The following is a 23,543-nucleotide window of genomic DNA, read 5'->3' as shown; positions in this document are numbered from 1 at the left end:
TGTTGGCGCAAGCCAATGAGGCTGGCCCTGTGCCTTGAGGCCTGGGGCTCAGCCCTCCGGACTGTCAGGGGGTTAAAGATGGAGCCCAGGGGGAGAGGGCGCCACGAGGTGCGGGCTTGTCTGTGTAGGAATGGGCCTCCGCTGACCAGGATCTCCCACTAATCTTCACCTTGTCTCCGCCGTGGGAACAGGGGGTGTCTTTTCATGTAAGTAGCTGGTCTGGGGGCGTGGGTGCGGTGAAGCCAGGGGTCTCCAGATGGCGCCCCGGCTGTTAGGACAGAGTGCAAAACTCATAGTGGGGGAACGGACCAAGGGCTGGGGCTGGGGGCTCCAAGGGCCTCATCTGCTGGGGCTGAAGCACCCCTCGTATTCTATTTTACGCTCCAGGCTGAAGCAGGATGTAAGAGGGCCCCACGGTGCTGCTCCCACAGCTGAGCACAGGTCCCTGTCCTTTGTGTGGGGAGCCCCCTCAGGTGCACACCCGTCAGCTTTCTCCTGGCAGTGTCTCACCCCAATCAGAATCCTAGTGGGGAAAGTTTAGCTGCCCTGAGGTCCCTAAGACCCGAGAACCACATCCCGGCTGAAAACCCTCCGTGCGCTCCAGGCCCTGGTGTTGGAACTTCCAGCCCTGCGCGTAACTAGGGGCGTGGCCTTTCTGCTGGCCGCAGGTGCTCTGACTAGGTTGCACTACTGTGCTCTGAGAAGCAGTGCAATGGTATTGTCAAAGCATCTGGGACCAGCCTCAGAGACCGCCTCCTCCTCGCCACCGACAATCCCCGCTTCCCAGGCCTGGCCCCTCAGGCCTGCAGGCCCTTCCTCCCCCTGCTCAACTCACTCTCTTCTCCATAGAAACTTGAGACTCTTAGTCGGGCCTCTGTCTCTGGGGTCAGAGGGCACCCTTTGCTCAGGCAGAGGCCCCGCCCAGGTAGGCATGTATTCTAGGTCTCCACCCCCCACCCGGAGACACTAAGCAGGGTTGCTGGATGGACAGACGGACACTCTTTCCCTGTTGCACTACTGAGGTCCCCTGGGAAGCAGTGCAATGATGAAAGGGCATCTGTCAGGCCCCGCCCACCATGCTCGCTACTCACTCACGCCCCGCCCACCATGCTCGCTACTCACTCAGGCCCCGCCCGCCCGAGGAACCTGAGATGCCAAAGGGTAAGTGTTGCCATCAAGGAGGATAAAGGTGGATGCTGGGAATAATAGTTCAAGGCTGGAACTAGTACAAAGGGGAGACCCCAGGTTTGAAAAGGCTCCAGTTTCAAGCTCTTGCCTCCCCCGCCCCAGTTAAGATGGGGGAGTCCACCAGGCATGGTGGCTTATGCCTTTGATCCCAGCACTTGGGAGGCATATGCAGATGGATCTCTGGGTTTAAGGTTCACATAGTGAGTTCTAGGACATCCAGGGCTACACAGAGAAACCCTATGTTTAAAAAGCAAAGGGTGGGGCTGGAGAGATGGCTCAGAAGAGCACTCACTGCTTTTCTGGAGGGTCTGGGTTCAATTCCTCGCACCCACATGGCAACTCACAACTGTCTATAACTCCAAAAGCTGACACCCTCACACAGACATACATGCAGACTAAACACCAATGAATGCAAAATAAAAAAAATTTTAAAAAAGAAAAGGCAAAGAGCAGCTGAGTGTGGTGGTGCATGCCTTTAATCCCAGCACTTGGGAGGCAGAGGCAGGTGGATCCCTGTGAGTTTGAGGCCAGCCTGGTCTACAAAGTGAGTCCAGGACAGCCAAAGCTACACACAGAAACCCTGACTTTTTTTTTAATATTTATTTTTTATTATGTATAGTGTTCTGCCTGTAAGCACACCTGCAGGCTAGGAGAGGACATCAAATCACATCATAGATGGCTGTGAGCCACCATGTGGTTGTTGGGAATTGAACTCAGGACCTCTGGATGAGCAGCCAGTGCTTTTAACTTCTGAGCCATCTCACCAGCCCCTGAGAAACCCTGTCTTGAAAAACAAAAACAAAAAAAAGGAAGAAGAAAAAGATTGGGGAATCCATGCTAGGTATGGTAGCTCATGCCCGCAGGCTAAGACAAGAAGACGGCCTCAGATTTGAAGCTGTCTCAAGAATCAAAATAAAACACAAACAAACAAACAAAAAATTAGGAACTCCAGGAACTTGTAGAGAGAAACAGATGTTCACCTCTGCATGGTAAAAGGTTTTGGTACCTTGCCCAGCCTTGAATGCATCGGGAAGAACAGGGCTGGCCTTCCCTGAAGCCAGAAGCCAACCAAGCTAAAGAGAGACAGCCCCACACCAGGGCACTCACTGCCTTCCGGTTTGGGGCCTGGCAGGCCTGTACTGCTTGGGATGGACGGATGGGCTTGGAAGAGGAAGCCTGCGGAGGAGCCTGCCAACCGTGCCTGCTTGCTCTTTGACAGGAGCGTGTGTCCTGAGCAGGAGGGGCCTGGAGGTGTCTGGCACAGCAGTGTTCAGCAGGGCTGGAGCTGAAGGTTTAAGGACGCCTGACCCTGCCTTTGCTTGCAGGGTTACTTTTAGCATCCAGACCTAGTGGGAAGCTGGGGGTGGTGGCCCACACCTTTGAACCCAGCACTGGGAAGGCATGGGTAGGTGGATTCAAGGACAGCCTGGTCTACACAGCAAGTTCCAGGACAGCTAGGGTTGCAATGACGAGATCTTGTTTTAAGGCCCCCGCCCCCCGCCCTTTAAAAACAAACAAATGAAAACCTAGTGAGAGGTGGTCAAGCCTGTCTCTTTGAGAGGAAGCCCAGGCTTCCAGGTTTGCTTTTGGGAGGAGCCTGTACCCCAGGGTTGAGACAGTCTCACCTTCAGCCCTCCTCCAGCTGTGCAATCCTGGCACCCACAGGGGGACTGTTCTGATATATATGTGGGTCTCAGGCCTGATGGGCGGCTTTGGTGGGGAAGGAGGAGATGGCATCCATCCCGCTTTGTGGGTAGGTTACGTGGGCCAGCAGCAGTTGGTGCAGCAGATCTGTCCCGAGATGTGCAGGACTCCTTACTTGTACCCATCTTGGGTGTGGGCCTGGAGCTCAGGGGTGGTCAGGGCCTCAGAGGACTCAGCTTGGCTAAGTCACATCTGTGAGTTTAAATAGGAAAGCCTGTCAAGAGGCAGGTGAAGACAACCTTCAGAAACATGGCGGAGGGGCAAGAGTGAAAGGACAAAGGTTGGGGATATGGCTCAGGGGTAGAGCACTTGTCTGCTATGCACAAGGTCCTGGGTTCAATCCCTAGTACTACATAAAGGGGGGGGGGAGGGAGGGAGGGAGGGAGAGAGACAGACAGACAGACAGACAGAAAGGGAAGAGCCAAGAGACAGGATGGCATCAAGGCATAAAGCAAAGAAGTGGTCATGGGAAGCTGGCGTGGTGGTGCACACCTTTAATCCCAGCACTTGGAGAGGCAGAGGCAGGTGGATCACTGTGAGTTCGAGGCCATCCTAGGCTACAAAGCAAGTCTAGGACAGCCAAAGGTACACAGAGAAACCCTGTATTGAAAAACAAAACAACAAAAGTGGTCATGGGTCCAGGCATGACCTTTGATCCCATCACACAGGAGGCAGAGTTGTTCCAGATCAGTCTGGTCTACAAGTGATTTCTAGTATAGCCGGAACAATATAGTAAAGAGGCCTTGTCTCGAAAAACAAAACAACAACAACAAAAAAAGTGGTCATGGGGCTGGAGAGATGGCTCAGCGGTTAAGAGGTCCTGCTCTTCCAGAGGTCCTGAGTTCAATTCCCAGCAACCACATGGTGGCTCATAACCATCTATAATGTGATCTGATGCCCTCCTCTGGCCTGCAAATGCACATGTGGACAGAGCACTGTGTACATAATAAATAAAGAAATAAATCTTTAAAAAAAAAAGTGGTCAATCTCCACAGTTGAGTGGAGAGTGGGGTCTGACTTTCACACGTACTCTGGTGCCTCATATTTGACCACGTCCCCTGGATGGGGAGACCTGGTGGCACTCGGAGGAAGGATAGCAGACTACCAAGAAGAGACTTGATACCTATGAGCATATAAAGGGGGAGGAAGTCCCCCTCAGTCACAGTCATAGGGGAGGGGAGTAAGGGGAAAATGGGAGGGAGGGAGGAATGGGAGGATACAAGGGACGGGATAACCATTGAGATGTAATAAGAATAAATTAATAAAAAAAAGTGGTCATGAAGGGGCGTTCAGGACATGATCTGGAGAGGGATGTGTGAGATGCTGCAGAGTAGGACAGGAAACAGGGGGTGCAAAAGCCAAAGCTAAATCCCTTCGGGGGCAGAAGGAAGTCCTTCTGGACATTGTCCTAGTGAACCGGAAGCTAGGTTCAATTACCATGGCCGACTAGCAAGGCTGAGAGAGGGCTCTGTGTTTTGGAACCGAGAGGACCCTGGCTGATTGGTGTCTTCAGAGGTCACGGAGGTGGGGGGCGGGGGGTGGGGGGGGAAGGGGGTTTGGAGCACGCCAGCGCGCATGCCTGAAGAGGTGGGCATTGTCACGTGTACTGGTGCTGGTCCCGCCCCCTGCCTCTGTGGGCATTCCTTGTAGGGGAAGGCCGGGAGGGGGGTGGGAAGTCTGGGGAACTGGAGTTTGCACTACGGCTGTAGGGAGAGAGTGGGTGCGTCCTGCAGGCCCCCACCCCCCCCACCCCAAAGGACTTCCATCACCTTTTGGCACCTGAGTCCTAGCCCTCGGGAGGGTTGCCCTGCCCTGAGACGGTTGCTCCGTCCCCAGGCAGCACCACTCACAGTGAGCCTACCACTCACAATCCATCCCCAATGGAAGTCCTGGACGAGTTCGACAGCGAATTTCCCCAGAGTGTGACCTTCTGCCAGCTCATCTCCGAGGACGACTTCGAGAGGCAAGCAGCGACCTACACGGAGCGCGCGCTGCGCCGCCTCTTCCGCACCTTGGACCGCAACCCAGCTCTGGCGGAGAGGGTCGTGCGCAAGGGCAAGCAGACTGAGATCGAGCAGCGCGGGCTACTCTCCTGCCTCTGGGTGCGGGCGGCGGGAGGCCGCCACCTCCGCCTGCGGTTTCTTAGGGCGGGGCTTTGAGGGTGGGACTTTGGCTGAGGGATGGATGGGGAGGTCATCGAACGGGCGGCTAGGGCAGCCAAACGGGTCTTTGAGAAGCCAAGGATGCCAAGCCTGGGGATGGAGCAGGCGAGCGACTCTCTGGCTTTCCGCCTTTCCTCAATAATTATTGCAGGCGAAGTTTGTCTGCGCTGTCCAGGGGGAACTGAATCAGTGCAACAGCATGGGTGCCCTGGAAATGCATCAGCGCCTGGAGCAGCTGAAGAGGCGCATCCACCGTGTGCATCTATATTCTCAGGGTGAGGCTCTGCTTCTGAAAGGTGCCAACCCTTGGGACGCTGAGCCCAAAGCAGTTGTTCCCATCACATTGCAGTGTATGTTAAGCTCAGGTTGGTGACATCTTACGTGTAGATAAGGTGTCCGCCTCTATTCTCCATGTTGTATTTGTCCTTTCAGATCAGATTTAATGAAGAGTAGGAAAGAGAACCTGGACAGAAAGGAAAGCACACCTCCTAGCAGGATTAGCGAATGTAGCCTGGCATGGTAGCGCGCGCCTTTAATCCCAGCACTTGGGAGGCAGAGGCAGGTGGATCACTGTGAGTTCGAGGCCAGCCTGGTCTACAAAGCGAATCCAGAACAGCCAAGGCTACACAGAGAGACCCTATCTCGAAAAACAAAACAAAACAAAAAATTAGCGATTCTAGAGGCCAATTACTGAGAAGCTGGCAAGGCAGGCCCCTTTAATCCTGGCTTTAGGATGTGTTTTAATTAAAATAATTAATTTGAGACAGAGTACTACTGGCCTCAAAATCGCAGAGCTCCGCCTGCCTCTGCCTTCAAAGAGTGCTGGGATTAAAGACGTGTGCCACCACACCTGGCTCTAAACCAAAATTGTGTGTGTGTGTATGTGTGTGTTCCCACCTGTGGCACTGGTGCGCACATGGAGGGCGGAGGATAACTTGCAGGAGTCAATTCTTCCACTGTGGGATCTGGAGACTCAACTCAGGTTGTCAGGCTTACATGGCAAGTGCTTCTACCCAGTGAGCCAACTTGCCGGCCCCTTAATATTTTTTCTTCTCTCTCTTAATTTTACTTTTTTTTTTTTTTTTTTTTAAAGATAAGGTCTTACTATGTACCTCTGGCCAGCCTGGAACTAACTCACTGTGTAGACCAGGCTGGCCTCAAACTCACAGACCCACCTGCCTAGGACCAAAGCCATGGGCCACCACACCTGGCTCTCAGCTCTCATCTTTCACCTTTGTGTTTTGACACAAGGGCTCTTGCTGAACCCAAATCTCTGATTTGGGTAGGCTGTCTGTCCAGTGGGCTTCCAGAGTCTCTCCATCCCCAGAACGCCAGGATTACAGGTGTGCACTGGCATGGCCTGTGCATATGGACATCTGAACTCAGCCCTTTATGCTTAGGATGTGAGTGCTTTACCAGCTGAGCCAGCTCCTGAGCCCCACCTCCACCCCTCTCTTCTTTTTGTTGTCTCTATTTCTTATAGTTTTTACAAATATTTATGTATGTATATGAGAGCTCCATCTGTATGTACACCTGTGGACCAGAAGAAGCATCAGATCCCAGTATAGATGGTTGTGAGCCACCATGTGGTTGCTGGGAATTGAACTCAGGACCTCTGGAACAGCAGACAGTGCTCTTAACCACTGAGCCATGTGTCCAACCCTAATTCTTAAAAATGTTAAAGCATTTTACTTATTTATTTGTGTGTGTGTGTAGGCACGCGCGCATGTGTGTGTGTGTGTGTGTGTGTGTGTGTGTGTGTTCGTGAGCACGCTCAAACACTTCCCGTTTTGTATATATGGCTGGCTAAAGACAGCTTGCAGAGATTTTGCTCTACCACAGCTCAGGCCATCAGGCTTGGTGGCAAGCACCTTTACTTGCTGAGCCATCTTGTCCGTTCTTATCGTTTGACAAGACCTTAAACTTTTTTTTTTTTTTTTTTTTTTTTTGAGACAGGGTTTCTCTGTGTAGCCTTGGCCATCCTGGACTCACTTTGTAGACCAGGCTGGCCTCGAACTCACAGCAATCTGCCTGCCTCTGCCTCCCGAGTGCTGGGATTAAAGGTGTGCGCCACCACGCCTGGCTTTTTTTTTTTTTTAAAGATTTTATTTATTTATTATTATGTATACAGAGCTCTGCCTGCATGTACCCCTGCAGGCCAGAGGAGGATATCAGATCACATTATAGATGGTTGTGAGCCACCATGTGGTTGCTGGGAATTGAACTCATGACCTTTGGAAGAGCAGTCAGTGCTCTTAACTGCTGAGCCATCTCTCCAGCCCCAAGACCTTAAACTTGTAGTTGGGATTAGCTTTGAACTCCTGATTGCCCTGCCTTTCTCTCTTGAACTCTGGGATCACAGGCATGCACCAGCACAGCCAGCTAGGGAAGTCTTCTGATGGGATGTGTGAAGTGCTTTAACTAAATTAACTGTACTCCCCAGACTCCCAATGCAGTCCATAAGGCCTAAAAGTGGAGTAGGACCTGGCCCAGGGTCCTGCCCAAGCATCACTTACCTTGAACCCACCTTTGTAAAACCTCAGTATGGGTTCTTATAAAAGCAGGACCCTTGCTGGGCGGTGGTGGTGCATGCCTTTAACCCCAGCACTTGGGAGGCAGAGGCAGGTGGATTGCTGTGAGTTCGAGTCCAGCCTGGTCTACAAAGCAAGTCCAGGACAGTCAAGAACACACAGAGAAACCTTGTCCCTGTCTGGAAAAACAAACAAACAAAAACAGGACCCCCTTTCGCCCCTCTGTGCCTCTGAGGCTGGTTTTAGGCTGAGGGCTCACTGTGGGGCTGGATATCTTTGCTGGTGTTGATGGACTCAGTTGTCCACAGTCCCATGACTGAGGGGCCACGGGCCTGGTCCACTCCATTACTCCCATTAAAATACGGGACTTAAAGTGAGACATCACTTTTATGCTTTTATGCAGACGGGATCCGGCTGTGCATGTAAGGGGCAAAGGCTGATAGAAGGCTCTGCTAGCAGAGCTCTTGCCTACCTAGCTCATATGAAGCCCCAAGGTTAATCCTAGGCACCCCGAAAACTGTTCACATACATATAACACCAGCAACTTGGGGGTGGGAGGCAGAAAGATGGCGAGGTTCAGGTGGCCCTCAGCTGCAGAGACCCTTGGATCCTACTTACTGCCCAAGGCATCACTAAAGTATTTGATGCAGATGCCAAGAAGAAGAGGAGGAAGCTGAAACCAAAGAAACCAGATCCCATCCTTTTCCGAGACCGCTCAACCTCCCCAGCCCTGTTACCACCACCGCTGTCACTGCTGCCAGCGCCTCTGCCACCGGCACCACCTACCACCACAGTGGCCTCTGTAGTGGCTGCATCGCCCTCTGTCTACACTATGCCCAGGGTCTTTGGCCCCTTCCCTCCAGTAACGGGCAAGCCGGTCAGTGGGAGCGTGCTCTCCTCTAGGCAGTCCCAGGAGGGTGGCTTCTGTTCACATGTCCTGCAGTGGTTCTCAGGTCTCTGCGGAATGGCTCTTCTCAGACAGGCTTGGGGTATGGATTAGCAGTAGGTTACACAGATAAGAGGGGGCTATCCTGGCCGAGGGCCACAGTGGAGGGGAAAGGCACACGCTCCACCTCTTGTTCTCCGTGAGCCAGCAATCTAGGTATACTTGGCATGTCCCTAAGAACAAGAAGTCTTTCCTCACACCTTTATCCCCATTCCTGGCTCTCAGGGTGTCATCCCTACTCTGCCCCTGTCTGTGTGTTTGGGCTCCTGTTTGTTTTGTGTGTCTCACTTCAGGGGTCCCCTCTCCGGAAGCCCTCTCCTTCCCTGTACCCTTTGCCTCAGCCTCCATCTTCTCTGTATCCCTGAAATAGCTCTTGCTTCCTGTGGAAGGAAGCACTGCTATTCTGCACGGGGCAGTCCCCTCTGTTTTTCCTTTCTTATAGATAGAGAAACCGGATGTTTCAAGGTCTGAAGTGAAGTTAAACTGGAACGGTCTTTCATCAACTTCAAAGAGGTAGAAGAGATTTATTTACTCAGCTTGAAGGAAACAAAAAAATTTGGGGGCCATCTTGGAAGCCAGACTTGATGGTTATTGATTTATTTACTTTGGTTTTTCAAGGCATGGTTTCTCTGTGTAGCCTTGTCTGTTCTGGACTCGCTTTGTAGACCAGGCTGGCCTCGAACTCACAGCAATCCACCTGCCTCTGCCTCCCTGAGTGCTGGGATTAAAGTCATGTGCCACCACGCCCCACCTTGATGGTTATTTTGTCCCACCCACTTAATTATCATAGTTTGGGGTTGTGATTGTATTCCATTCCAAGGCAGAGTCTGGACTCTGATGGACGGATCCTGGCACCCAGGCTGTGAACAGGCCCAAGGCTAACATCCTGTCTCATTTCTTCCATCTTTTACAGCCACATGGTCGATCTGACCCCGTTGGTCCTCAACCCTGGAGGCTTCCATTTCTCATATTTGGCAGGAAACAATGCACACAAGCTCCATTGTTCTGGCTTCTCCTGGTGAGTATCTGTACCTTTGTGACCCTGACCCCTGGGCTCTGGTCCAGTGACACTGTCCCTGCCTCTCAAAGGACTGCGATGGTGTGCTCAAGGGCAAAAGAGAACCTTGGTCACGGTATTTCTTTCACGCCCAGAAGCCTCACACGTACTCAGTGTTTGCAGTGGTAGGAAACGTCAGTGATTGGCCAACCCAAGCCCAACAGAAAGGAGACAGCGAAGGGGCGGCCTTGGCAAAGCAGAGTTCACGGAATGTAGATTTTTTTTTTTTTTTCGAGACAGGGTTTCTCTGTGTAGCCTTGGCCATCCTGGACTCACTTTGTAGACTAGGCTGGCCTTGAACTCACATCGATCCGCCTGCCTCTACCCCCCCCCCCCCAGTGCTGGGATTAAAGGCGTGCGCCACCACGCCCAGCTCCGGAATGTAGATTGTTAAAAATCACTTGTAGAGGGACTGGAGAGATGGCTCATAGGTTAAGAGCCCTGACTGCTCTTCCAGAGGTCCTGAGTTCAATTCCCAGGAAGCACATGGTGGCTCACAACCATCTATAATGTGATCTGATTACACAGAGAAACCCTGTCTCAAAACAAACAAGCAAATAAAAAGAGCTAAATGGCCAATCAACATTTACAAAAACAAAAAATCACTTGTGGAGCTAGCGATGTATGTACCTTGTAATTGTAGCACTTGGGAGGTGGAAGCAGAGGCATCAGACATTCAAGGTCATCTCTGTGTGTGTAGTCATTTTGAAGCAGTTTCAGCTGCAGGAGACCCTGTCTCAATGCGCCACCTGTTCAGCCTTTCCTAAACTCCTGGCACTAGCGGTGTGGGATGTGTGCGTGCGCATGTGTGTGCGTGTGGATTCTGGCTTGTGCACATGTGTGAGGGAATAACACAGTTCCTTATAGAAGGTTTGCCCAAAGGGACTTGCAAACAGGCAAATCTGTAAGAAAGGTCTTAGGCTTCTCTATAGCCGAGGGACATACATCCTAGAGTGCTAGAATGAATGCTGTAGATTCATCAAAAGTCAGAAATAGAAGCTGGGCGTGGTGGCACACACTTGTAATCCCAATGCTTTGGGAGGCAGAGGCAGGTGGATATCTGTGAGTTCGAGGCCAGCCCAGTCTACAAAGTGAGTCCAGGACAGCCAGGCCTACACAGAGAAACCCTGTCTTAAAAAACATGGGGCTGGAGAGATGGCTCAGTGGTTAAGAGCCTGAGTTCAATTCCCATCAACCACATGGTGGCTCACAACTATCTATAATGTGATCTGATCCCTCTTCTGGTGTGCAGGTGTACATGCAGACAGAGCACTGTATACATAATAATAAACAAATAAATCATTTAAAAAAAAAAAAAAAGAAAAGAAAATCTGAAACATAGCCAGGTGTGGTGGCGCACACCTTTAATCCCAGCACTTGGGAGGCAGAGGCAGGAGGATCACTGTGAGTTATAGGCCAGCCTGGTCTACAGAGTGAGTCCAGGACAGCCAGGGACACAGAGAAAAAAAACCCCAAAACAAAAACAAAACAGAGAAACTGTCTCATAAAACGAAAATTAAAAAAAGAAAAACAAAAAACAAAACAGTAAGCAAAAACGAAAGCAGGAATGACACGCTAAGGGAGTGGAGACAAGAGCTTGCTGTGGTGGCTGAGCACTGCTTACATGCGCAGGCCAGTCCTCTGCCTCACCCTCCTTCATGATGGAACTCCAGGTGTGGACCACTAGGCTTTGTTCTGATGGTTGATCCTGTCGGCTTCACTGGACTGAGAGAGACCTAGGAGAACAGCAAGGCATGGATCTGTGATGGCGTTTCTGGAGATGACTGAGTCTTGAGGGCTTGGACCTATTCGGTGCCTAAGGGTCTCCACAGAGGCAGCGGGTCAACGGGACAGGTCTCTCGTGCTGACTTCTTGGCACTGAGCCTTGTCCACTCCTCTTTGTTTCCTGGCTGAAGTGGGCAGCTTTATTCTTCCATTTCCTTTTGTGGTGATGTTTCTGCCTCACTCTCGGTCTGAAAGCCGTGGAATTAGCAGATCATAGACTAAAGCCTCTAAGACTGTGAGCCAAAATCAGCTCCCCTTCCTTTTATTTTGAGATGATCTCATTATGCAGCCCTGGCTAGTCTGGAACTCTCAGAGATCTGCCTGCCTCTGCCTCCCAAGCGCTAAGATTAAAGGCCTACACATCTTCCCCTTTAAATAATTTCTGTCAGCTTTTGTCAGTGACAAGAAGGCAGGTGGATCTCTGTGAGCTCAAGACCAGCCTGGTCTACAGAGCAAGTTCCAGGAAAGCCAGGGCTACAGAGAAACCCTGTCTTGAAAAACAAAACCAAAACCAAAAACCAAACAAACAAAGGAGGAAAAAAGAAAAAAGGAAAAGACACTATATGACTATCTGTATCTAGACTTGGTTAATTCTGAGAGACACAAAATTGAGTAGTGGTTGGGTAGCTGGAGAGGTAGGTAAAGGGGCTGGTGCTTATGGGTACAGAGTTCTGTTTTGAGTGACATTCCAGAAAGAGTCACTGAAAATTTTTCAAAAGGACGCTGGTGCTGTGTGTACTCAGTGACAGGGCCTGTGCTTGGCATGCATGGATCCCAGCATTCTAAGAGAAATGGTTAAGATGGTAGGTTTGGAGCTGGGTGTGGTGGCACGCTCCTTGAATCCCAGCACTCGGGAGGCAGAGGCAGGCAGATCGCTGTGAGTTCGAGACCATCCTGGTCTATGAAGAGAGTCCAGGACAGCCAGGGCTACACAGAGAAACCCTGCATTGAAAAACAAAAACAAACAAACAAGATGTTAAGTTTGGGGATTTAGAAGATGGCCCAGTTCCCTAGCAGCCACATGGAAGCTAGGCATGTACACCTGCACACCAGAAGAGGGCACCAGATCTCATTATAGATGGTTGTGAGCTACTATGTGGCTCCTGCTTCTCCACTTCTTTTCTTCTTTCTTTCTTTCTTTCTTTCTTTCTTTCTTTCTGTGTCAGGATTTCATTGTGTATCCTTGGCTGTCCTAGACTCGCTTTGTAGACCAGGCTGGCCTTGAACTCACAGCGATCCACCTGCCTCTGCCTCCCGAGTGCTGGGATTACAGGTGTGCGCCACCACACCCGACTTCCACTTCTTTTCTTTTTTTTCTTTTCTTTTCTTTTCTTTTTTGAGACAGTGTCTTTCTGTGTAGCCTTGGCTGTCCTGGACTCACTTGGTAGACCAGGCTGGCCTGGAACTCACAGCAATCTGTCTGCCTCTGCTTCCCGAGTGCTGGGATTAAAGGCGTGAGCCACCATGCCCGGCCATCCTTTTTCTTAATTTTTATATTATTTTTATTTCTCAAATGTGAGTATTTTCCTGCATGCATGTCTCTGCACCATATGTGTGCCTGGTCGTGTGTTGCCCCCCCCCTTCCCCACCGCCAGTCAGAAGAGGACATGGGTGCCCTGGAAGTAGTTACAGATAGCTGTGAGCCACCATGCTGTGTTCTGGGGGAGCTGTGAGCCATTTTTCTAGCCCCTTCATCTCATTTTCTGAGACAAGGTTCTCTCGCTGAACCTTTGCTTGGCTGGTTGACCTTTGAACCTGCCTAGTGTGGCAGTGTGACCGATGATACATGCTGCTGTGCCCAGCTTTTAGATGGGCTCTGGGGATCAGAACTCAGGTCCTTGTGCTTGCACAGCGACCTTTTTACTGTGAGCCTTCTCCCTGGTTCCTAATCTTGTATTAGCATCTGTGCATCGTTATGGCTACTAGAAATAATGCTCTGGGAAAAGGTTTAGTGAGGCCACAGCTTTGACCTGAGTAGACATCTAGAGTATATGCTAACTTTAATGTATATATAATGCCCACTGTGTATGTTGTATGCAAATGTGTATACACACATACATGTCTATAAATTTTTTACAGTGTTGGTGATGGAACCCAGGACCTCACACATGCTCGGCAAGTACCACCCACTCATATTCAGAGTCCATGTTTACTATATTAAGAAGCTGCCATATTCTAAAAGTGGCCTTGTATAGACCCGCTAGACATGTATTGAAGGTCCCTTTTTTTCCATAAGCTAGAAACACTCTATTCTCATGAAAACAGTCACACTTTTTTATTTGTGTGTGTGTGTGTGTGTGTGTGTGTGCGCGCGCGCACGCATGGGCGTGCATGAGCATGTGCACCACGGTGTCCCTGTGGCATGCCTGTTAAAGTCAGAGGACAGCACGAAAGGAGTTGGTTCTCTCCCTGTAATATGTGGCTCTGGGGATCACACAGGTCACCAGGCTCAGCAGCAAGTGCCTTACCCACGGACTCACCCTGTGGTCATGGCAATGCTTAGTTCTTAGCATCTTTTTAAAAAATTTTACTGTGAGACATGCCTTGCTGTGTAGCCCTGGCTGGCCTGAAGCTCGCTAGGTAGACCAGGCTGGCCTTGGGTTTTGGGCCTTCCTTCTGCCTAGGCTTCCAAGTGCGTGGACTATCAGTATACACCACCATGCTTGGCATGCCTTTATTCATTTGTTTGCTGGCTTATTTGCTGAGACAGGGTCTCAGAATGTTGCTCAGGTGGCCTGGAACAAACTATGTAAATCAGGCTGGCTTTGAATTCACAGAGACCTGCCTCCTTGCTTTCTCTGAGTGCTTTGGTTAAAGGCATGTGCCTCCACACACTACATTTTATTTTATGTTGGAGGGATCAGGCTTAGCCCTACTAGGCGAGTGCTCCTTCTCCCACTTAGGCTTATCTTTTTCTTTTCTTTTTTCCTTTTTTGGTTTTTCGAGACAGGGTTTCTCTGTGTAGCCTTGGCTGTCCTGGACTCACTTTGTAGACTGAGCTGGCCTCGAACTCACAGAGATTGGCCTGCCTCTGTCTCCCAAGTGCTGGGATTAAAGGCATGCGCCACCATCGACTCTGCTGCTATTTCGAGAGGGGTCTCACTGTGTAGCCTGACTATCCTAGAACTCACTATGTAGACCAGGCTGGCCTCAGACTCACGGAGTCTCCAGAATGCTGTGGTTATAAGTGTGTGTCACTACAGCCAGCTAGATTTTTAAACTTCATGTATGTGTGTGTCTCTGTGGTATGTGGTTGTGAGTGCAGGTGCCTGCAGAGGTCAGAAGAGGGCACCAGATCCCCTGATTCACCTGAGGGGTGCAAGGAAGAGAACTCAGGTCCACTGCAAGAGCAGCCAGTACATGAGTCGTATCTCCAGCCCTGTTTCTTGATATTTATAAGTCTCTTATCAATTTGCAGATATCTTCTCCAATACCTTTTTTCTTTTTTCTTTTTTTAAAGATTATTGCCAGGCGTGGTGGTGCACACCTTTAATCCCAGAAGGCAGAGGCCGGCAGATTGATGTGAGTTCGAGGCTAGCCTGGTCTACAAAGCGAGTCCAGAACAGCCAAGGCTACACAGAGAAACCCTGTCTCGAAAAGAAAGAAACCAGACAAAAATATTTGTAGTGTTCTGCTTGTATGTACACCTGGACACCAGAATTTGGGCACCAGATCTCATTATAGATGGTTGTGAACCACCATGTGGTTGCTGGGAATTGAACTCAGGACCTTTGGAAGAGCAGACAGTGCTCTTAACCTCTGAGCCATCCTTCCAGCCCCTCTTCTCCCATTCTTTTCACTTTGAAATGCAAAGTTCCTCTTTGTTATTAATATTCTGAGATTTAGTCTTACCATGTCGTCCATTTGACCTTAAACACATGAATCCTTCAGCCTCCACCTTCCTGAGTGCTGGGAGTATAGGTTCGTACAGGGGTATAACCAAGGCTTTTTTTTTAACCATAGAGTTTCAGAGAACCTGGCTGTGTAGATGAGGCTTGCTTAGCCTCAAACTCCTGATCTTCTTGCCTCCACTTCCTGAGTCCTGGTGTATTACAGGGGTGCATACTGTGCCCAGCTTTGTCCTGGTGTATTACAGGGGTGCATACCATGCCCAGCTTAGTCCTGGTGTATTACAGGGGTGCATACTGTGCCCAGCTTTGTCCTGGTGTATTACAGGGGTGCATACCGTGCCCAGCTTTGTCCTGGTGTATTACAGGGGTGCATACCGTGCCCAGCTTAGTCCTGGTGTATTACAGGTGTGCATCTGTGCCCAGCTTTGTCCTGGTGTATTACAGGGGTGCATACCATGCCCAGCTTTGTCCTGGTGTATTACAGGTGTGCATACCGTGCCCAGCTTTGTCCTGGTGTATTACAGGTGTGCATACCATGCCCAGTTTTGTCCTGGTGTATTACAGGGGTGCATACCGTGCCCAGCTTTGTCCTGGTGTATTACAGGGGTGCATACCGTGCCCAGCTTTGTCCTGGTGTATTACAGGTGTGCATACCGTGCCCAGCTTTGTCCTGGTGTATTACAGGTGTGCATACCGTGCCCAGTTTTGTCCTGGTGTATTACAGGTGTGCATACCATGCCCAGTTTTGTCCTGGTGTATTACAGGGGTGCATACCGTGCCCAGTTTTGTCCTGGTGTATTACAGGTGTGCATACCATGCCCAGTTTTGTCCTGGTGTATTACAGGTGTGCATACCGTGCCCAGTTTTGTCCTGGTGTATTACAGGTGTGCATACCATGCCCAGCTTTGTCCTGGTGTATTACAGGTGTGCATACCATGCCCAGCTTAGTCCTGGTATATTACAGGTGTGCTTAGTCTTTTTCAAAGACTATCTTTTCAAAATAGGTCATGAACTGTAAATGTTCTCAAACTCAATGAATTGGTTTTTGTGATTAATTGACATCTTGGAAACCGCCCCCAAAGCAAAGGTAAAGCGAGGGCTGGTATACGGAGGTAAGTGGCCTACTACAGCCCTGTAGCCTCAGCCCTCTCTGTGCCTTCTGAGTCAGCATCCCACTGTGTTGCTGAAGATGACCTTGAGCTTGTGATCTTTCTGCCCCAGCCTTCCTAGAAGTGGGGCTGTCATGGACTCACACCCCTCAGAGAGGGGCCTTATGAGTATCATAACTTTGTCTGTTATGCTCATGCAGAAAAGACACTTTTATAAAACTTTATGGTGAGCCGGGCGGTGGTGGCGCACGTCTTTAATCCCAGCATTTGGGAGGCAGAGATAGGCGGATCACTGTGACTTCCAGGATAGCCTGGTCTACACAGCGAGTCCAGGACAGTCAAGGCTATATAGAGCAACCCTGTCTTGAAAAACCAAAAACCAAAAACCAAAACAAACAAAAAACCTTTATGGTGTATCAGTTAAAAAGAGGACATATGGCAGTGCATAGTGTCACACCTTTAATTTTAGCTCTGGGGCAGCAGTGGCAGGCAGATCTCTGTGAGTCTGAAGTTAGCCTGGTCTACATAGTTCCAAGCCATCCAGGGCAACATAGTGACAACCTGTCTTCAAACCAAACCAAACCCAAAACCAAACAAAAAAGCACTACTACCACCAGCAGCAAAGAAATCCCACAGGAGGAGACATGAATCAAGGCAGGATGGTAATTGTCTTAATTCCAGCACTCATGGGGTTGAGGCAGGAATATTGTTACAAATTTGTGGTCAGCCTGTTCAAGGAAGAAAGTTATAGAAATCCAAGCCAACCAAAGCTATGAGGGCTAATATAATGAGACCTTGTAAAAAAAAATCTAGAAAAAAATATGCATTCATGTACTTATGGAATATTATATGGCTAGTCAGGTTATACATAACTAGTTTGTATGGCTTTCCTGGGGAGATTTGAGCAAATGTCTGTTCCTCTTAGATAATATGCTGATGACAGATCAAAGCAAGGATTCCACTCAGAGTTAGCTTGGTGAGGGAGTGTGTTTAGTGTGGTCACTTACAGGAGTGAGGGCCGCTCTGTCATTTGGATCACTGAAGAGCTCACCCTGTGTGGTGTGGCAAAGTGTGGTGTGGTGTGGTGAGGTGTGGTGTGGTGTGGTGTGGTGTGGTGTGGTGAGGTGTGGTGAGGTGAGGTGTGGTGTGGTGAGGTGTGATGAGGTGTGGTGTGGTGAGGTGTGGTGAGGTGTGGTGAGGTGTGGTGTGGTGTGGTGTGGTGTGGTGTGGTGAGGTGAGGTGAGGTGTGGTGTGGTGTGTGGTGAGGTGAGGTGAGGTGTGGTGAGGTGAGGTGTGGTGAGGTGAGGTGAGGTGTGGTGAGGTGAGGTGTGGTGTGGTGAGGTGAGGTGTGGTGTGGTGTGGTGTGGTGTGGTGTGGTGTGGTGAGGTGTGGTGTGGTGAGGTGAGGTGTGGTGTGGTGTGGTGTGGTGTGGTGTGGTGTGGTGTGGTGAGGTGTTGGTGTGTGAGGTTGTTGGTGAGGTGTGGGTGGTGGTGAGGTGTGGTGTGGTGTGGTGTGTGGTGAGGTGTGGTTTGTGTGAGGTGTGGTGTGGTGTGGTGTGGTGTGGTGAGGTGTGGTGTGGTGAGGTGTGGTGAGGTGTGGTGTGGTGAGGTGTGGTGTGGTGTGCTGTGCTGTGGTGTGGTGTGATGAGGTGTGGTGTGGTGAGGTGTGATGAGGTGTGGTGTGGTGTGGTGAGGTGTGGTGAGGTGTGGTGAGGTGTGGTGTGGTGTGGTGTGGTGTGGTGTGGTTGTGGTGAGTGTGGTGTGGTGGTGTGGTGAGGTGTGGTGTGGTGAGGTGAGGTGAGGTGTGGTGTGGTGAGGTGTGGTGAGGTGTGGTGTGCTGTGCTGTGGTGTGGTGTGGTGAGGTGTGGTGTGGTGTGATGAGGTGTGGTGTGGTGTGGTGTGATGAGGTGTGGTGAGGTGTGGTGTGGTGTGATGAGGTGTGGTGTGGTGTGGTGTGATGAGGTGTGGTGAGGTGTGGTGTGGTGAGGTGAGGTGTGGTGTGGTGTGTGTGGTGTGTGAGGTGTGGTGTGGTGAGGTGAGGTGTTGGTGTGTGTGTGGTGTGGTGTGGTGTGGTGTCTGTGGTGTGGGTGAGGTGTGGTGTGGTGAGGTGTGGTGTGGTGTGTGTGGTGTGGTGAGTGGTGAGGTGTGGTGTGGTGTGGTGTGGTGAGGTGTGGTGTGGTGAGGTGTGGTGTGGTGAGGTGTGGTGTGGTGTGGTGTGGTGTGGTGTGAGGTGTGGTGTGGTGTGTGGTGTGGTGTGGTGTGGTGTGGTGAGGTGTGGTGTGGTGAGGTGTGGTGTGGTGTGGTGTGGTGTGGTGAGGTGTGGTGTGGTGAGGTGAGGTGTGGTGAGGTGTGGTGTGGTGTGGTGAGGTGTGGTGTGGTGTGGTGAGGTGTGGTGTGGTGTGGTGTGGTGTGTGAGGTGTGGGTGGTGTGGTGTGGTAGGTGTGTGTGGTGTGGGTGGTGTGGTGTGGTGAGGTGAGGTGTGGTGTGGTGTGGTGTGGTGTGGTGTGGGTGTGGTGTGGGTGGTTGGTGTGGTGAGTTGTGGTGTGGTGAGGTGTGTTTGGTGTGGTGAGGTGTGCTGTGGTGTGGTGTGTGTGGTGTGGTGAGGTTGTGTGGTGGTGTGGTGTGGTGTGGTGTGGTGTGGTGTGGTGAGGTGTGGTGTGGTGAGGTGAGGTGTGATGAGGTGTGGTGAGGTGTGGTGTGGTGAGGTGTGGTGTGGTGAGGGAGGGTGTTGGTGTGGTGAGGTGTGGTGTGGTGAGGTGAGGTGTGGTGTGGGTGGTGTGGTGTGGTGAGTTGTGGTGAGGTGGTGTGGTGGTGTGGTGTGGTGTGGTGTGGTGTGGTGTGGTGTGATGTGGTGTGGTGAGGTGTGGTGTGGTGAGGTGTGGTGTGGTGTGGTGTGGTGTGGTGAGGTGTGGTGAGTGTGGTGTGGTGTGGTGAGGTGTGGTGTGGTGTGGTGTGGTGAGGTGAGGTGTGGTGTGGTGTGGTGTGGTGTGGTGAGGTGTGGTGTGGTGAGGTGTGGTGAGGTGTGGTGTGTGAGGTGTGGTGAGGTGTGGTGTGATGAGGTGTGGTGAGGTGTGGTGAGGTGTGGTGTGATGAGGTGTGGTGAGGTGTGGTGTGGGTGTGGTGAGGTGTGGTGAGGTGTGGTGTGGTGTGATGAGGTGTGGTGTGGTGAGGTGTGTTGTGATGAGGTGTGGTGAGGTGTGGTGAGGTGTGTTGTGATGAGGTGTGGTGTGGTGTGGTGTGGTGTGGTGTGGTGTGGTGTGGTGTGGTGAGGTGTGGTGAGGGCTCATGAACTCAGAATTTCCTCCCCTTAGGAATTGTTTATTGCTTCTATACCTTCAGTGAGGCATTTAGCAATCTTACAGGTTTTCTTTTAGTGTTTGGAATTTTCTTGAGTTTTATGCACTTTTCCCCAGGAGGAAATGTTTCAGTCTAGAGGAAATTGTTGCAAACATGTAGCTACAAATTTATGTTCCAAATGAAAGTATTAGGAAGACATGGTGGCGCACGCCTTTAATCCTAGCACTCGGGAGGCAGAGGCAGGTGGATCGCTTTGAGTTCGAGGCCAGCCTGGTCTACAAAGTGAGTCCAGAACAGCCAAGGCTACACAGGGAAACCCTGTCTCGAAAAACAAAACAAAACAACCCAAAAAACAAAGTGTTAGGAAGCTGTGAGTACATGCTACAAACGCCTATTCACACGGGTGTGTCCAGCTGGAAGTGTTAGGGAGCTGAGGGGCACAGCAAGAAGGGCTTGAAAGGATGGGCAGACAGGTGGCTGGTTACAGGCACACTCCTCTAACACCTGAGAGGCTGAGGCAGGAGGATTACTGCAAGTTCAAAGCCGGTTTTGGACCACATAGTTTGAGGCCACCCAGTCCTCAAAATAAAAAGAGAAACAACTCGAAAGCCACTGGGGCGTTTTTTCTCCTTTAACTAGCCACAGGACAGCCTACTGGTGGTTCACACTGTTTCCTCTGTTATTCATAGGCATTTAGATTTGTTTCAGCTTTTCCACAATCATAGACAGTGCTATAATGCACAACACCGAAGAGACCCAATGGGAGAGGTTTCTAGAAGTAACAATACCTCGGGAGACACCTGTCGCCTGTGTCTTCATCACATGTATGTCATGTGTCACACCTCTCATGCAGCACGGCAGCCTGCAGCGGACCCACCAACACTGATGAGACTCCGTCTCCTGTGGTGAAAGCATCCATCTTCACGCCGTCCGTTCTACTCAAGTTCCAGCCTGTGCCGAGACCTAAAGATGATTCCGAGACTGAGCCTGGCAGCGCAGAGTCCACCTCTGCCAAGAAGAGCCAGTAACCTCGTCCCTACAGACCATGCCCCAGGAATGAATAAAGTTCTCACAGAGGCGCCTCATGCTGTTGGGCTCCCCAGGGCTTGTACAGCCTCTCTGAACTTCCATCTGAAACAAATGGGGGTACAGCGACTTGAGCTCCCAGCCCAAAGTTGCCTATAATGTGTATAGTATGTGGTCAGCTGTCGGTGGCTCATGCCTTTAATCGCAGCACTGGGGAGGCAGAGGCAGGCAGGTCTCTGAGCTTGAAGCCAGCCTGGACTATAGAGAGAGTTTTCTAGGACAATCAGAGCTACACAGAGAAACTTTGTCTCAAACACCACACCCCTCAGATACGGGTAGTATGTGTTAGGGCAGTACTGTAAGACTGAGACTTTTAAAGAGATCTCTAGTCTATTCCCAGAGTCCCCAGAGAGAAACGGAGTCCGATGTCGATGCAAGACACACAGGAATTTTATGGAGCCGATGCTTCGGGGGTCTGTTCAGCTCTTTTAAGCTGCAGACATCCTAAAGCAGGAGCAAGTGCCTTTTTAATATCTTTTTGCAAAAACAGAATTTAGCAGGCCAGCAGGGAGGGGTTAGTACCTTTCAGGGGCAGTGGAATATTTTTAGACACAGCTGGTTGTCCTTGGACGCTGGGCACAGACTGAGACCTTGAGTCAAGTTGGACTTTTTATTATCTTTACACATAAGCTAGCTGTCCTTGGGACAAGCTGGACTCCACAAGGGGGCCAAGTAGCTCTCCCTCATGTCCTGGACGCACAGTGATCAGTGATTTGATACTGGTACCTTGGTTCAATATTGATATTGCTTCCTGGACCCTCCAGTACCATGCCAGGGCCCCAGATTTGCACGCCAACAAGCAACTGCATCATGTTTGAGAGAAGCGGGTGGGAGATGCTCCTCTTCCCTCCCTGGTGCTGACCTTTGGGGTTTTTCCTTTCTGTGAGTTGCAAGTATACTATCTTTTCCCTGCATGTGTTCTCTAAACAAGCCTAGTTTGGTGGGTGTGTTTACCTGAAGGGATAATGGGTGGGTCTGTCCGTTTCCAGCTTGGCCCTTCCCTGAGTTTCAGAAATGCAGTTCTCATTGTGACCTCACATGGTGGCCTTCAAGCCTGTTCTCCATGTCAGATGGGCATTAGTGGATATACTTACCGAGTCATGGTGGATGGGCATCGTCACTGGACATTAGTGGATATACTTACCGAGTCATGGTGGATGACCGTACCTTGCTTGGGACTGTAGATCATAAAAACCAAAACATGGAGGCTGGGTGTGGTGGTGCACGCCTTTAATCCCAGCACTTGGGAGGCAGAGGGTGGTGGATCGATGTGAGTTTGAGGCCAGCCTGGTCTACAAAGTGAGTCCAGGACAGCCAAGGCTACACAGAGAGACCCTGTCTTGAACCCCCCTCCCAAAAAAAACGGTGGGCAAAACTACTATATAATTATAAATTGTGATAAATTATGAGTGGCATGGCCAAGAAAGGCTATTTTTTCTTCTTTTTTTGTCGGTCCCCACCCCCACCTTTGGTTTTTTGAGACAGGGTTTCTCTGTGTAGCCTTGGCTGTCCTGCGCTGGCTTTGTAGACCAGGTTGGCCTCAAACTCACAGTGATCTGCTTGCTTCTGCCTCCCGAGTGCTGGGATTAAAGGTGTGTACCACCACGTCCAGCTCTTTTTTTGTTTTTCAAGACAGTGTTTCAATGTATAGCCATGGCTGTCCTGGACCAGGCTGGTTTCAAACTCACAGTCATCCACCTGCCTCTACCTCTCTGAGTGATAGGATTAAAGATGTGTGCTACCACGACCAGCTTTGAGGTTTTTTGGTTTTTTGTTGTTGTTGTTTATTGTTTTTTTTTTTAATAGCCCTCAAACGGCAAGGCTAGGGGGTTTCCAGTCTTTTATGTTTCTGTAGAAATTTGGCAGAACATTTCAAAATTATTTGGTTGAACATCTCAGGGTTTGGAACATCAAAGTGGATTTGGAACAGAGGACAGGAAAGGTGATAACTCTTTGCTCAGACATGTAGGCTAGACCTTGACATGTAGTTGCCCAACTCCAGTGACCTGTCTGGGAGAGTGGAAGTGGAGTTTAAAACTACAAGCTTAAGCTGGGTGGTAGTGACACATGCCTTTAATCCCAGCACTCGGGAGGCAGAGGCAGGCGGATCGCTGTGAGTTCGAGGCCAGCCTGGTCTACAAAGTGAGTCCAGGAAAGCCAAGACTACACAGAGAAACCCTGGAGAGAGAGAGAGAGAGAGAGAGAGAGAGAGAGAGAGAGAGAGAGAGAGAGAGAGAGAGAGAAACCAAAAAGAAACACACATGCAGGCAAAACACCAATGCACATAAAAATATTTATATATAAACAGCACTCAGGAGGCAGAGGCAGGCAGATCAATGTGAGTTTGAAGAAAGCAAGGTTAACAGATAGAAGCTGCACAAGCCTGGCAAGAACCAGCTCCTGAAACTTTTGTCTACATGTGCTATGGCACCTACCTGACCACACAATTTAAAAAGGAAACTCAGGAGAAACTCGATAGGGTCTTGAGTGTAGACAGGATACCCAGACCAAGATCTGGGCCCTAGTAAGGAGGCAGAAGGAGACATAGGATCAGGGAGTGCTTACGAAGGCTTCGTCACCAACCCTCTGATGGGCCTGGAGGGCGTGGGCACTGAATGAAAGAAGACGGGTATGGTGGAATGGACAAGGTTTTGGAGAAGGGTCGAGGCTGAAGGCCTTTTGAGACAAGGGAGGGCGGGGCAGGTCTGAGCGAGTCTGGTTAGCAAAGAATGGACTAGACAAGTAGCCAGACATAGAGAAGTTGGGGCGGCGGCGGGAAGGCGGACGCAGTTTGGTGGGAGACAGGATAAGTGGATGCTACCTGGCCC

The 23,543-nt window shown here is 50.5% G+C and overlaps 1 protein-coding gene across 1 annotated transcript; it reads left to right on the top strand.

Moving 5' to 3' along the window:
* The first annotated feature begins 4,714 nt into the window (after positions 1-4,714).
* LOC127193059 (uncharacterized) lies at positions 4,715-20,773 on the top strand. Its single transcript, XM_051150400.1, has 6 exons — positions 4,715-4,994; positions 5,206-5,329; positions 8,236-8,462; positions 8,974-9,044; positions 9,445-9,549; positions 20,483-20,773. Exons 1-6 carry the CDS (start codon positions 4,773-4,775, stop codon positions 20,655-20,657), a joined length of 924 nt encoding a protein of 307 aa, XP_051006357.1. The 5' UTR covers positions 4,715-4,772; the 3' UTR covers positions 20,658-20,773.
* The last annotated feature ends 2,770 nt before the right edge of the window (positions 20,774-23,543 follow it).

Source organism: Acomys russatus, chromosome 8 (assembly GCF_903995435.1).
Source record: "Acomys russatus chromosome 8, mAcoRus1.1, whole genome shotgun sequence".
Taxonomy (NCBI): domain Eukaryota; kingdom Metazoa; phylum Chordata; class Mammalia; order Rodentia; family Muridae; genus Acomys; species Acomys russatus.
The sequence above is the reverse complement of the archived record's forward strand: the minus strand, read 5'-3'. Positions and strand labels throughout refer to the sequence as shown.

What these genes read in the sequence shown, in the direction of transcription:
- LOC127193059 (XM_051150400.1), top strand. Translation starts at nt 4,773, where the DNA reads ATGGAAGTCCTGGACGAGTTCGACAGCGAATTTCCCCAGAGTGTGACC. An exon ending in CTTTCATCAACTTCAAAGAG is followed by an intron (nt 9,045 to 9,444) that starts GTAGAAGAGATT and finishes CATCTTTTACAG; the next exon opens with CCACATGGTCGATCTGACCC. An exon ending in CATTGTTCTGGCTTCTCCTG is followed by an intron (nt 9,550 to 20,482) that starts GTGAGTATCTGT and finishes CCTCTCATGCAG; the next exon opens with CACGGCAGCCTGCAGCGGAC.